At 39.7% G+C, this 13,070-nt stretch overlaps 1 protein-coding gene across 2 annotated transcripts; it reads right to left on the reverse strand.

The window, feature by feature from the left end:
* Positions 1-4,318: 4,318 nt before the first annotated feature.
* On the reverse strand, positions 4,319-12,675 carry LOC127967831 (phospholipid phosphatase-related protein type 3). 2 transcript variants are annotated; one of them, XM_052568554.1, is made up of 8 exons: positions 12,113-12,675; positions 9,702-9,805; positions 9,124-9,309; positions 8,741-8,870; positions 8,318-8,513; positions 8,051-8,108; positions 7,411-7,584; positions 4,319-6,758 (listed from the first exon to the last, which is right to left on the reverse strand). In XM_052568554.1, exons 2-8 carry the CDS (start codon positions 9,780-9,782, stop codon positions 5,505-5,507), a joined length of 2,079 nt encoding a protein of 692 aa, XP_052424514.1. In that variant the 5' UTR covers positions 9,783-9,805; positions 12,113-12,675; the 3' UTR covers positions 4,319-5,504. The 2 variants fall into 2 exon arrangements, with proteins under 2 accessions (XP_052424514.1, XP_052424513.1); XM_052568553.1 differs by having other exon boundaries at positions 9,702-9,809.
* Between the last annotated feature and the right edge of the window lie 395 nt (positions 12,676-13,070).

Genomic DNA, 13,070 nt, shown 5'->3' on the forward strand with positions numbered 1-13,070 from the left:
CTATATACACAGAGAAAGATGTTATGCAGCTCAAAAAAATTTTTTATTATTATATGTAGTATATTTTTTATATTTTATTACTCCTATTTTTAAATTAAGTATAAATTAAAAAAACTGAATAGTAAATGAATTAATTTGTATGTCATTTTTGGTTTTCTCAAATTGCACTCATTATTTCATGAGAGTTATGGTGTGCATTGAGGAGAATTAGTCTTTATGAGTTATATGTTATTGGGAGATTTTATATATATATATATATATGCCATTCATGTTGTGTGTCGGTGGGCAGCCTGTAGATGGAGTACCTGATCAGCTCTTGCTGTACATACATTGCAATATAGGACTCTATTATAGAAAGCTGAATTCATTATGCTGAGCATGATATTATCCTCCTCACCAACTTGGCTTTCTGAAACGTGATCAGACACAGCATTAAAGCTTTATCTGTATGACTTCCATGACTTCCTATCAGAAATATTCAAATGCATAAGCACTCTGAATCTCACTTTTATGTTCGAAGCAGTAAGATAATGGCTTTTCTTCTCTTCTTGAAGGATTCCAGCCCACACAGCTCCACCCTGATGCTCCTGCAGCCAGTCCTCACGCACATGGAGCCGCCTCACTGGCCTGCCAGTTGCCGTGGTAACTTGACGTGTCTCCATTTGCTGTGATCAATGGAAATGTTGCCGTCGCAGGGGATTGGAGGGAAGCCAGCTCGCTCGGAGTGCAGCGTAACTCTCTCTCCCTCTCGCTCCGAGATGGGGAAGACACAAAGGAAGGAATGGAGGCAGAGGGAAGCGGTGGGTGTGAAATGCCATCTGGGTGGTTTCTTGGCCTCTGTGGTCAGGGTTAAATGATCACTCATGAGGCAGATCATTTCATTCGAGTGCTCTGGATCGGTAATAACACAAAACTATCAGTTCAAGTGTGTAATAAGGGATTCTTCTCAAATCATCATCCTTTCAGATTTTGCTGAGTCTAAATGTACTAGGAGGAGAGGGGGCTGAAATGGTTTTGATTTCAGCAAGATGCTGTCAGTCACACCAACAATGTGAAAAGAAAACTAAGATTTATGGTATTATTTGTTATTCAATAGATGTGTGAAACATGGCTAGTGTGAAATCGAACATAACATGCTTACATAAGACACTGTCTAGTGATGATCACATGAGTGAGTCTACATTCATCCATTGTACACATACTGGCTTAAAGATTTTAACGTTAATGGGAGTTTTGGTCCGCAAGGCAGAGAGATATTAAGAATATATTAAAAATTAATCTAAAATACATATTTGCTATTGAAGTTTCATATACTTGTAGGTAAAATATCAAGTGCTGTAAGCTTGTCAAAATTCACAATTTTGAACCCAAAATATATAACAGAGGATGTATTTGCTTTAGTAAAAGCTTACTTAAATGTACATGTAAGGATGCTTATATGTAAGGATAAAATATGTGTGTGTGTGTGTGTGTGTGTGTGTCATATGTTTTTTATATGTTACTTCTGATCAATTTAATTCCACTTTGTAGAATAAAAGTATTAATTCTGTTCAGAAAACACACCAAACTAATTGAATGGCCCTGCGACCCCTTATAATTTGAGACCCACTAGTGACAGTGACATACAGCCAAGTATGGTGACCCATACTCAGATTTTGTGCTCTGCATTTAACCCATCCAAAGTGTACACACACACACACATGTTTGTTTTTGTAAAAAGTGGGGACATCCCATAGGCGTAATGGTTTTTATAATGTAGAACCAACCCTACCCCTAACCCTAACCCTTACAGGAAACTGTGCATTTTTACTTTCTCAAAAAAAACTCATTCTGTATGATTTATAAGCGTTTTGAAAAATGGGGACATGGGTTATGTCCTCATAAGTCACCCTCTCCTTGTAATACCTGTGTCATACCCATGTCATTATACAGAGTTGTGTCCTGATATGTCACACACACACACACACACACACACACACACACACACACACACACACACAGAGCAGTTGGGGGGCCTTGCTCAGGGGCACCTAAGTCATGGTATTCTGTCAGCTCAAGAACCAAACCCACAACCTTAGGGTTAGGAGTCAAACTCTCTAACCACTAGGCCATGACTTCCCAACTACAGTTCATCATAACCAGTTTTGCAAGTTAAAATCTATACCTATTTGTCACCTTAGCAGCATTGCAGAAATGGTTCACTCCATGAAGCCCTGCTAAAAGTGTGACATTTGGCCACCTGAGTTGGTGCAAGAAGAAAAGCTTTCACATCATGAGCAGTTGAAGCACCTGAAGATCAAAGGGCTGCTGTCTTCATTAACACTCTTGAAAATTTAATTAACTCGAATGTAATCAGGATGAATAAACGAAATACCAGGAGAGGATGAGCGAAAGTCATCCCCCACTATCTCCAGATGACTCATTGCATTCTTTCGTATTAATTTTGAACGAATAAACGAAATATGTTGAAAGTGTATTTTGGTGTGTATTTGGATGATTAAATTCTGTGGGTATACTATATTGTCTTTCTTTTTTGAATAACACGAGACTCATTAATGAGAAATATTTTTGGACTAAAAATCCCAAACTCATTTAAAAGGAATTTAGTAGCAAGAAGAAATATTTTCAACCCATCTTTCATCTTTCAAATGAAGAATATTAAATTAATAAAGCAAAGTGACAGCTTTCAGTTTAATACCATTGTCTATGTGACATTATTCCAGAGAGACTTTTCTCATCTTTTGTAAAAAGATTAAATCAGATATCATATAATAAACCTCTGACAGCTCAGATGAAAATGAAGGAAACTTTGTCAACCTCTCATCTTTCAAAAGCATTCGTGGTAATCAAATCAATTGTATGTCTATGACAGTGAGTCCAAACCCACCCGTTGAAACACAGATATAGTTCTTATTAAAATGATAAATTGCTCTGCACTGGAGGCCCCCACTGCTCAACCCAGTCACCATAGCAACAGCGAGAGCTCTGTTTGTGCTTTTGCAGACTTCAGGATAGTTGCAGCGTATGGCGTGGGCACTGCTCATGTTTGGAGAGCGTATGTAGGCGTCAGAGTTGACTTGGTGGAAGAAGCTTATACTGGTGCCAGGTGGATTTCATGAGACCAAGATGGGCCCAAATGCACCACTGGCTTTTTAAGAGGTCACAGCATGACTCAAAAAGGCTTGAAACATTACTACATATAGCTGTAAGCCTGCATAGTGTGCCTAATGATCTGAAAATGTATTCATTTAGCAGACTACATCTGAAATCTCTTTGAGATGTTGCAGTGCAATAGTGAGAGGTCTTTCGAATTTAGTATCTTGAATTGTCTGACATTCATTTGGATTGACAGAAAGCTAATTGTTGATGTCTCTAGAGGAGACAGAACGTCCTTTGTGCATCTCTGCAGTACTCACTCGGAGCACTGCATGGCAACAGTATAATTAAACCCCAGGTGTGGGATGCTGTCGAGGCATCACAGATCATTTTTATTTCTTGGTAAAAATCACTGCAATCATTATACTTTCTGTTAATATGCTGTAAGTAACAACAATTCGTCACAGATGGTGTGCTTTGGAATAGAAAAAATAAAATGTAATTTTTCTTTCTCCTTCTGACACTTTATTATTTGTGGCTTGCCACATCCTGCGTCTGAAAGATTCATATTCAAACTCCATATGTATGAATGCTTGCACTGCCAGTTTAATCTGCATTTAATAAGAATTTAAAGTATGACCTCAGCAAGGCTGTGAAATGCTCTGGGCTAGAATTAATCTTTGGTGGATAGATAAAAAGAATAATAAAAAAAAGTAATTTAAAAAATACAGTTTTAATGAGAAATCAAGCTGTTTAAAAATCATGTCCCAAATGCAAGAATGTCATATTTGAATCCAACTTAAAAGCCTAGGAGTTTGCAGATCTACAGTATTTTACTGGTTTATATGTTTGGTTAAATTACTCTGGAGTAATTACTGACTTTGTCCTGGGAGTTTGCTTAGTGTTACAATCAAATGCCAAATAATGACAAACACAAACAACACATGTACCTATTAGCAATCTTAAAAAATAAAAAAATAAAACCAAAGAAAAAAAACATTATCATGTTAAATGCAGAATTGGCATATTATGATTGTTGGGTTATTTGCTTAGCTTTCATGTACTGTACATCACTCTCAAATGTCTTCTGATTGGTTCTACACCTCCACCACTAACCTGCTGTGAGCCACCAGATTTACACTTTATAAATGAAAGAAAAACAGAAAATATTTCAGCACAAAAATGGGAGGGGTAATGTTTGCAGTGTGTTACAAATTACAATCTAGGGTCATTGTAATTTACAGCAGCTCGTTTATTGTTGTCATTTATGTTGCCTTTTTTTTTTCAGAAACTGCATCAACAGCAATAAGCATCCATTACGGACAACCATCTACAGAGATCCAGGAGCAGATCAGAGCACCGTGAAGAGAGAGCTGACGCACACAGTCTTTAACCTGCAGTGACAGCTGCACATGTACATTAGAACAGATTGGAATTCTTCACTGACAAGGCTTCACTTCCACCTCGACGACACTCACATAACATGCATCAAGTTCATTTAGAGGAGAACCTCTGGGAAACAGCATGACAAGGAGACCTCTAACTATTACAGATAAATCCCAGAGTGTTTGTAGAAATTCTTTTTGTGATTTACACACAAAAATGTGTTTCTTTTGGAAAAATCTTTCTCGTTATGATACATAAAATGTGGGACCTGCAGTAAATTCTCCACACGGACCTGTTGTCCAGTTGCTGTTTCACTATATGGATTATGAGAAAACACTTTCCTTAAAGAGTCCAGAGCAGTCTAATTTTCCTTTGGAATACCTCACAGACAATCCAGTTCTCCTCACTTCTTAACACACACAGAGATGAAGTGATTTATAAGTGCTTATTCAAAGTGCTTCCCCCATATTTCACAGGGTGTCTTCAGTAGATTTGCAGAATGTCCAAAACAGTTTATCAGCAATTACAGTCAGATGTACGATGAACGGACCCTATCCTTTTGCAAAGAAATTATCATTCATAAATAGCCAACAAAACACTATAAATTGGTTTCGACTGTGAGTGTTACAAGGCAGTCGAATATTTTCTATTATTGTATCACTACAACATACACTAAACAATCGTGCTTAAACACACATGAATTCAACTTGACATCTCAGTCACACATTTAAATGAGTCAAGTAGGAACAAAAGAAGCAGCAATAAAAATAATCCTAAACCTTATTTTACATTATAATAAGATTATGCAAATACAATACATCTGATCGAACTTTTGATAATGTAGTTTGGTTTGCCCTCAGAGGGCCAGAACCATTGTGCTCTTAAGTCGTCAGAAGCAGCATCTCCCGAAAGCTCTACTGACTGTGGATCCGGTTATTCTGATATTCCTCTTGGAATCAAATCAAGTAAATAAAAACAAATGACCAAAAAGTGTAGTTGTGCTCATACATATTAGCACATCGTCACTCTTTGAAATGCCTGCCACTTTGTAACTTTTTGTAGTAGTTGTCCTGTTCCATGTGGTTCAGATTGCCCTCCCTATCCAGTAGAACTAGAGGGGTCTTGCGGCGCAGACTGCGACCCTCTGAGGTGTGACCAACGGGGGGGAGCTGAGGGGGAAGTGGTGGCTGGGGCGGCCCGTGGTCAGCCTCATTGGTGGAGGAACAAGGAGAACTGCTCCTCACATTGCGGTAACTGCGGGGCCCATCGCGGTTGAGGTTCTTAAGCTCGTACGACTCGGCCATGTTTCCATCAGAAGATCCCCTCCACTCCCAGGGGTTATTGGGGTTGGAGGTCATACGGACTACGGGGTGGTGGGGGGCGTGGGCATCAACCGTGATGATGCCTGAACCGTTGTCACGTTCTGAACGATTAGGCGATGATTCTGTGCCCGTGATGGATGAGGTACCAGAAGAGGACGAGGTCTCTGAGGATTTGGCCGATCCAGACAGGAGTCCCTGTTGCTTTGACATGGCAATAACCTGCATGATCCGAGGCTGATTTCCTGCCTTATGAACTGGAATATTAGCACCACTTTTTTCTGTGATGGACAGCCATTTGGCCCGAGTGCTGGCACTTTTAGGGGACACAGGTGGAGGGACCGAGGGCTGTGCTGGAGGGCGAGGGGGCATCACTACCCTTGACCCTGCAGGTGGGTTAACCGGTTTGGCTGATGGTTGAACAGATGAATAGACTGAAGAGTGGGCACTATCCTCCTCTGTGGTCGTGTCGTTGCCGCCGTCTGAGCCCTGATCGCTGGTGTCCTCGTCAGGCAAGCTGCCACCTCGCATCTCCATTGACTTTTGCTTCCATTCAGACACTAATTGATGTGACCGCATGGGGTCCAGTGGTACTGGAACAGGTACTGTCACCAGACGCCTCGTTGGCTCCTCTGGAGCTGTAGCACGGGGTAATGTGTTGCTGAAGGTGACCATGGTCTCCTTACCCATTGGACTGCGAGGTGCCAGTAGCTCCACGTCCACGCTGGCTCTCTTTAAGCTTCCCAATGAGGTTTTCTCCCGCTGTACAGGCCGGTTCAGGCCATCTAGACATGCTGGGGATGTTATTTCCTCATTGCTCTCAGAGGCGTGGCCTTTATTATAGACAGAGTCGTGGCCTCTTTGGGCCAGAGCTCTCAAAGCATCCTTCTGCAGGGGAGGAGGTTGCAGGATGACAGTGTCCTCTGGAGATTTGAAGTTGGCAACAGCATGGAAAGCCTGGAATGATTTAAAATTTTAAGTTACAGTGGCTTCATTACATTGCTTATTTCCCAACAATACAGAATATTCCAATCACCCAGTGCAGTTTAGGGTTAGGTTTAAGCCTGGGGTGGGAGCTTGAACCACACTCATATCAGCCAACCTCTGATTTTAGGGGTAGTTAATAGGTAAGGTTAGGGTTGGCATTAAGGCCTATTCCCAGATAGGCTTTGCCCAACCGCAAACCAAAAAATATACTTGTTGGTCATAATGTTGTTTCAGAACCAACATGGACTTTGATGCAGAAACATCTACTTGGGTAAAACACATTAAGCTCAACAGCAAGATAAGGATGGAGGATGGTTTACCAAATACCACTGTTGAAAAAACAGCATATGATGGTTAGGTATGTTTTGAAGCATTGTAGCTGGTTTGAGCCGATCCTTAGGTCACGAGCTGGTTTAAGCTGGTCCTGAGCAACTAACTTCTGGACAAGTACCAGAACATGACCAGCTTAAACCAGCTCACAACCAGCTCATAACCAGCTCAGGACCAGCTCAAACCAGTTACAATGCTTCAAAACATATCCAGCATATGTTTTTTTTCTTTTTCAAATGGGATACTACACCAAAAATATCTGCAAAAATATATAAGTAAACCAATAACTCACCAAGTACGCTGCAATACCAGCGCCAATGCAGAACCCAACGTAAACATCGATTGGGTGACTGCGGTACTGGGTGATCTGAGTGAGTCCCGTCAATGCAGCCGCAATGGCAAAGGCAAACACCAGAACGGGTTTGAGCAGCTTGGTGCTATCAGAGATTGTTGAGTTGAAGTACATCTAGAAGAGCAGAGAGCAACAGAAGTCTCCAGCTGTCATGTGTAAATTAATAACATACTGCCTTGCAGCTTCAGACAGTCTGACAAGCGCAAGGTGGGAAGCAGCAACAACTTATCTCCACGTCTGTCGCTTGAAGTGGATCCTGCCAAATAGCTAGACATGTGAAGCACTTGCCTATAATTAGACTTTCTCTAATCTAGCGAACAGAATGCATTTGTGCATATTAAATCAAACCTTTCTGTATAATACGATCCATTTTGAAATCTATTTCTTGTGTCAATGCATATGACATGCACATCAATTATGTTGGTAGTTCATTATATTTTATCTACAGTACAATCAGTTTAAACTGTTCTAAACACTACTGAGTTCTCTCATAGAGGAGTTTACTGCAGTAGCCTATAAGGTTTATATATAAAAAAATATATGCTGTATGCTGCATTGAGACGGCGTTGAAGAGACTTACTGAAATATAAACAGCAGCAAAGGAAGAGAGGGTTGCATGCTGGGAAGGGAAGGTTTTCCTGTCACAAAGGAAAGCAAACATCTAGAGTAAGCCTAGACCAGATATACAACAGAAGTCAGTGTCACACGATTGTAGGTTTAAAAGAAGGAGTGAGTAGGAAGTGCTCTAAAGACAGGAAGAATACCACAAGAGGGAGAAAGAAAATGGTGATTGTACAAAGTTGAAGTTGATCACAGTTAATCCCAAAATCAGATGTTATTCAGTTACCTTGCAGACAGGATAGCGTGCTGATCCTGGCCAGAGCAAATGTCTTTGGTGATGTAAGGGTTCTTGTCACAGGACACACCTGGGACAGTATAATTGGGTTTGCACACTGTGAGAAAGAATGGTGTGTGGTAGCCAGTGGCCAGTTGGATGACATCCGTAACCAGTGCTGTTGCACAAAGACCGAACACATGAACCCCTAGAAGGAGAGACAGATCATGAGGAATGAAACATCAGTGACTCATTTCATCAGTTTCATGCAACACTCTGTGCCTGACTCATGTTACATAATGTTCATCTGCATCACTCCTGCTCAGTAAAGCAGCTAGAATTTATTATTTATTATAAATACATTCAGCACTTTCATGCTTTAGCTTCAAACATTCTGATATAAAATTGCCTAACAATGAAAAGAGTGTTACATACCGACAAAACGAACGGTTCTCCGCAGGAAAGAGTTAAAATTACATCCACCAGCATTTATGCTTCCTTCAATCCCTGGACGGACCTTCAGTTTGGATTGCATACAATACAGCAGACCTTCACCGATCATGATCTGAACACAATAAGATTGTTAAAAAAAATAAAAAATTGGAATTTGTAAATGTCATTAATCTATGGAGAAGCAAGTTATTACTAAAAAAAATACAATCTTAAGCATAACTGACTTTAAAGAGATGGCATCATTTATATTTTCTATTGAGTTCAACAGAACACAGAAACTCATACAGGTTTGAAATGACATGAGGGTGAGTAAATGACTATATACAGTAGGTTGCAAAGATGTAAATGCAATGTTTTCATCTCACAGAGGCAGCAGGGCCGGCGAACGCCAGACTCAGGAGCATGAGCAGAGGGATGAGCTCATCGCCGCTGTCCACGTACGGCATGCTGAGTGAGCGGTCATGGCAGCGGAATCCCACCTGCGCCGGCTGGAGCACATCCGTCAGTTCCAGGAAGTACAGTGAAACCATGGAGGACGCCACAATGGGTAACTATTTTCTCAGAGGAAGGAGAGCGTGTGCATAGTGAAAAAGTCTTTTATCAGTTTTAAAAGTACTAAAGTGCATGTCTTTCTCAAGTGCAAACATGTATTAAATATTGATAATACGCAAACATATCCACACCAGAGCACAGTTTAATTACTGTAGAGCAACTGTGGCAGATGGCTGTTGTCAAATGTCAACACAGAGTTCTGTACTCCAGGGCTGACAATGTGGAGGAAGGTAAACACAGTCGCACACTCAAACTGACTGCTATTATGCATTTTCAATTATGTCTTCAAAGAAATTGAGGAAGCCCTGTTGTTTAGAGTGTGTTATGTAATTACCTGAGACACGAATTGCTCTTCTGAAGTATTAAATTGGTAATAAATGATGGCATGTACCTCTACGAAATAGAAGCATGGTAACAGCGTCAGACTGTCTTTGGGCGGTTTCTTCTTGATTTTTTCACGTGCAGTCATCATAATGCTGGTCTTCTGAAGTTAATCTGTCTACACATAAGATCATTAAAAAAATTACATTTAACTTGACAAGTACATTTTTATTTCTTGTAGTATATTATACTGGTAAAATGAAAGATAAATAGGAACAACTAATTTTGTACTTAATGCACTTTAATTATGTGGAAGTAGTGCTGAAGTCCAGATAAAGACATACTGTGCTAAAGTGAAACTACTGCAAGGATGCTTTAGATGCACTTTAAATATCTTGCATTTAAAGATCATACAATCCTCATCAAAAGTGACATTAAAACATATGTTGGGCTTAATATTAAAAAAAATGTGCATTGTGCATAAGTAGTGCTCCAATTAAAGTTTAACAATAATTATTATACCAATAAGTCACCAGCGATGTCAGTATATGTTAATAAATTTGAACTATAGGATACTTAGTGTGAAATAAATTTATTTTAAAAACATTATTTTTTTTTACTAGGGAATCATGAGTGCAAGATGATGTCATCAAAATTTTTGGTCTGTTTTCGGAGAAAAACTTAGTCGGCTGTAGCTCCTTAAATGTGCATATCTACTAAAATTGTAATTTTATGTTAATATACAAACTAAAGATATTGAATATTATCAAAGTTTTGGCCAATTCCTCCCTTCAACATCTCTGAACCAACTGGAAGCTATTTTTATTGATGACACTCAGTTGGAGACTGTTCATAAGTTGCATCTTTTCAAAGAAGGTCAGAAGATCCTTAATAAAGAAATATTACCTGTTTACCAAGTGTTCACATTATTTTGTGCAAGCCCTGTATGTTTTTACCTTTGATTATATACTATCCGCAGGAAAATGGCTACACAAAAATGTTCAAATGATTATTTTCTCTTCTGAAACAGAACGAGGCCCTCCTGAATTAATGGATAACTGACTGTGTGCCCAAGGAAAAATATTAAGTAAATAGCTCCTTTCAGAATACTCTCAAAAGAGCATAACGAATAAATGTTAATGCAGGCTTTTGTTTGAGCAGGCATTGAGAGAATAGTGTTTCTTGCTCTCTGCCAAATCAGCAGTGACTAAACAAGGCACTTGTCCTGAAGACACTCTCCCAACTCTCGAGTGGGAGTGAGCGAGGCTCTGCTGAAATTAGCAGGGAGTCTGTTTTCAAGAGTGGGAGCTCTGTTTATCTCAGAGAGCCGCATGTGTCTCACAGGCAAAAGATTTCTGTGTGTGTGTGTGTGTGTGTGTGTGTGTGTGTGTGTGTGTGTGTGTGACTTTTAGGGAGGAATCCATAGGCACAGAGTTCTCTCCATAAAAGACAGTGTTTGTGCTCACACACTCACAGCATGAGGCTTTGACTGCGGACAAAGTTAATTAAACTTGACTGGGTTTCTCACACGAATCTGTTTCCTGTGAAATGGGGTTAAACAGTGGGTTGTGCAACACAGCTACTTTCTGACCACTGCTTGTGCCAAGAATCCAAGCAAACTGACCCAGACACTGTGGAACAATGCATGGGTCGATGAAAATCTCAAGCCATGATAACCAGTCAAGGCAAAATCATTATACACTTGAAGTGAAGACACTCCGGAAAAATCAATAATGTAATCAGACAAGAATGAGATAGAGATCCGTCTCACTAATGTTCACAAATCATGAGCAATGTCAATGAAGACGGCAATTATTTCAATTACACAGGCAATTCTGATTCTCACACTGCAACACCTTGAGAGTTAGAAATTGAAAATATTGTTATAATTTTTATAATTATATGTGTGTTTGAGTTGTGTAACTCATGATTTTACATATATGTGTTATTGCATTATCAGATAGTAATTATGGTAATATTAAATTTTCATATTAATTAATATAAAATAAATAGGAATTATTAATAATGTATTATTTATTAATTCATATAGGCTAGAGTATTGTGATAGATAGATAGATAGATAGATAGATAGATAGATAGATAGATAGATAGATAGATAGATAGATAGATAGATAGATAGTTAGATGACCTGCAGTCAATAACAATATCCATACACGTTTACATAGATGTGTCTGCCCAAAATCATCTGTACTCACGCAGTAAAGTGAGACTGAGATGTTTGTGTAAAAATAGAATCGCTGCCGTACAACAGAAACACTGCGACAATCTCAGTGATTATTTATTGTAATTATACCGCATCTCCACTGGACGCGACGCGACGCGACGCCACCGAACCCGCGCGCGCTTTAATTCCCACACATAATTACAATGGCAGCGTTCTGGTCGCGTCGCGTCGGCAGTGCGTTGTTTATTCCGCTGCTGCTGTTAATCACGCATGTAGTAAAACAGGGAAAATCTCACCTTGTCTGCGAAAACAGGCGATTCCCTGATTAAAAATTCCCAGCGTATTCCTTCTTCGCGACGTTAGACTGCGGCTCTTTAGTTCATATTCCTCACGTTTTCCACGGAGCAATCACGCAGCCGTGGGCTCCTGTTATATATGCTTGACTGCTGGAGCCAACCACAGTATCCCTCAACTCACTGAGCTCCTGTTCCAGCTGCTCTTCTGCAGTCAGACATGCAGGATCTGAGGGGCTTCAGTGATATATCAGAGATTTAAAAAAAAAAGGGTTTGTCAGTTAATGCTGTATGAAGCTGCGTCCATTGATCTGTCGTATCGTTCCATCCTCAGAATTCCTGAGCATCTTCTGAGTGCGATCTGCTCCAGCAGTGAGAACATGGAACTGCACAGGTACACTTCAGATAGCAGGGTGGGGTGGAGAGGCGGTGGACTGGTTTAACTTGAGTCCAGTGGCAGGATGAAAAGAAAATATCACAATATCCCAAGTATGTAATCTCCAATGTCCTTTCTCCTGTAACCTTACAAATGTCCTTCCAGACTTGTTAGGGACTACCAAAAAACCAAATAATTTCGATTGCATGTGTTTTCTACCTTTTTATTGTGAAGATGGAATAAATGACGCAAATCTGTTGCAAAATGTGTCATCCAATGTAAATCGAGAACAAACAAAAAAACACTTAATTTTTATATGCATCAGCTCGTCAGGTGACATGAAAAAACGATACGATATGCATATTTAGGCTATTATGCTAATATAATAAAGTCATTATATTTTTTTATCTTTCATGAATAACATTTACAGTTTTGTCTCGGTAGCACATATCAATAATGTACCACTGATAAATACATTTATAAAGAAGATACAAAGTTTGTGTCGGTAAGACCCCCAAATATTTTTGAACCAGGTCTCTTGACTCTTGCTCACCAAGGCTGCATTTATTTGACATTAAATACAGT

Source organism: Carassius gibelio, chromosome B11 (genome assembly GCF_023724105.1).
Source record: "Carassius gibelio isolate Cgi1373 ecotype wild population from Czech Republic chromosome B11, carGib1.2-hapl.c, whole genome shotgun sequence".
NCBI classification, from domain to species: Eukaryota; Metazoa; Chordata; class Actinopteri; order Cypriniformes; family Cyprinidae; genus Carassius; species Carassius gibelio.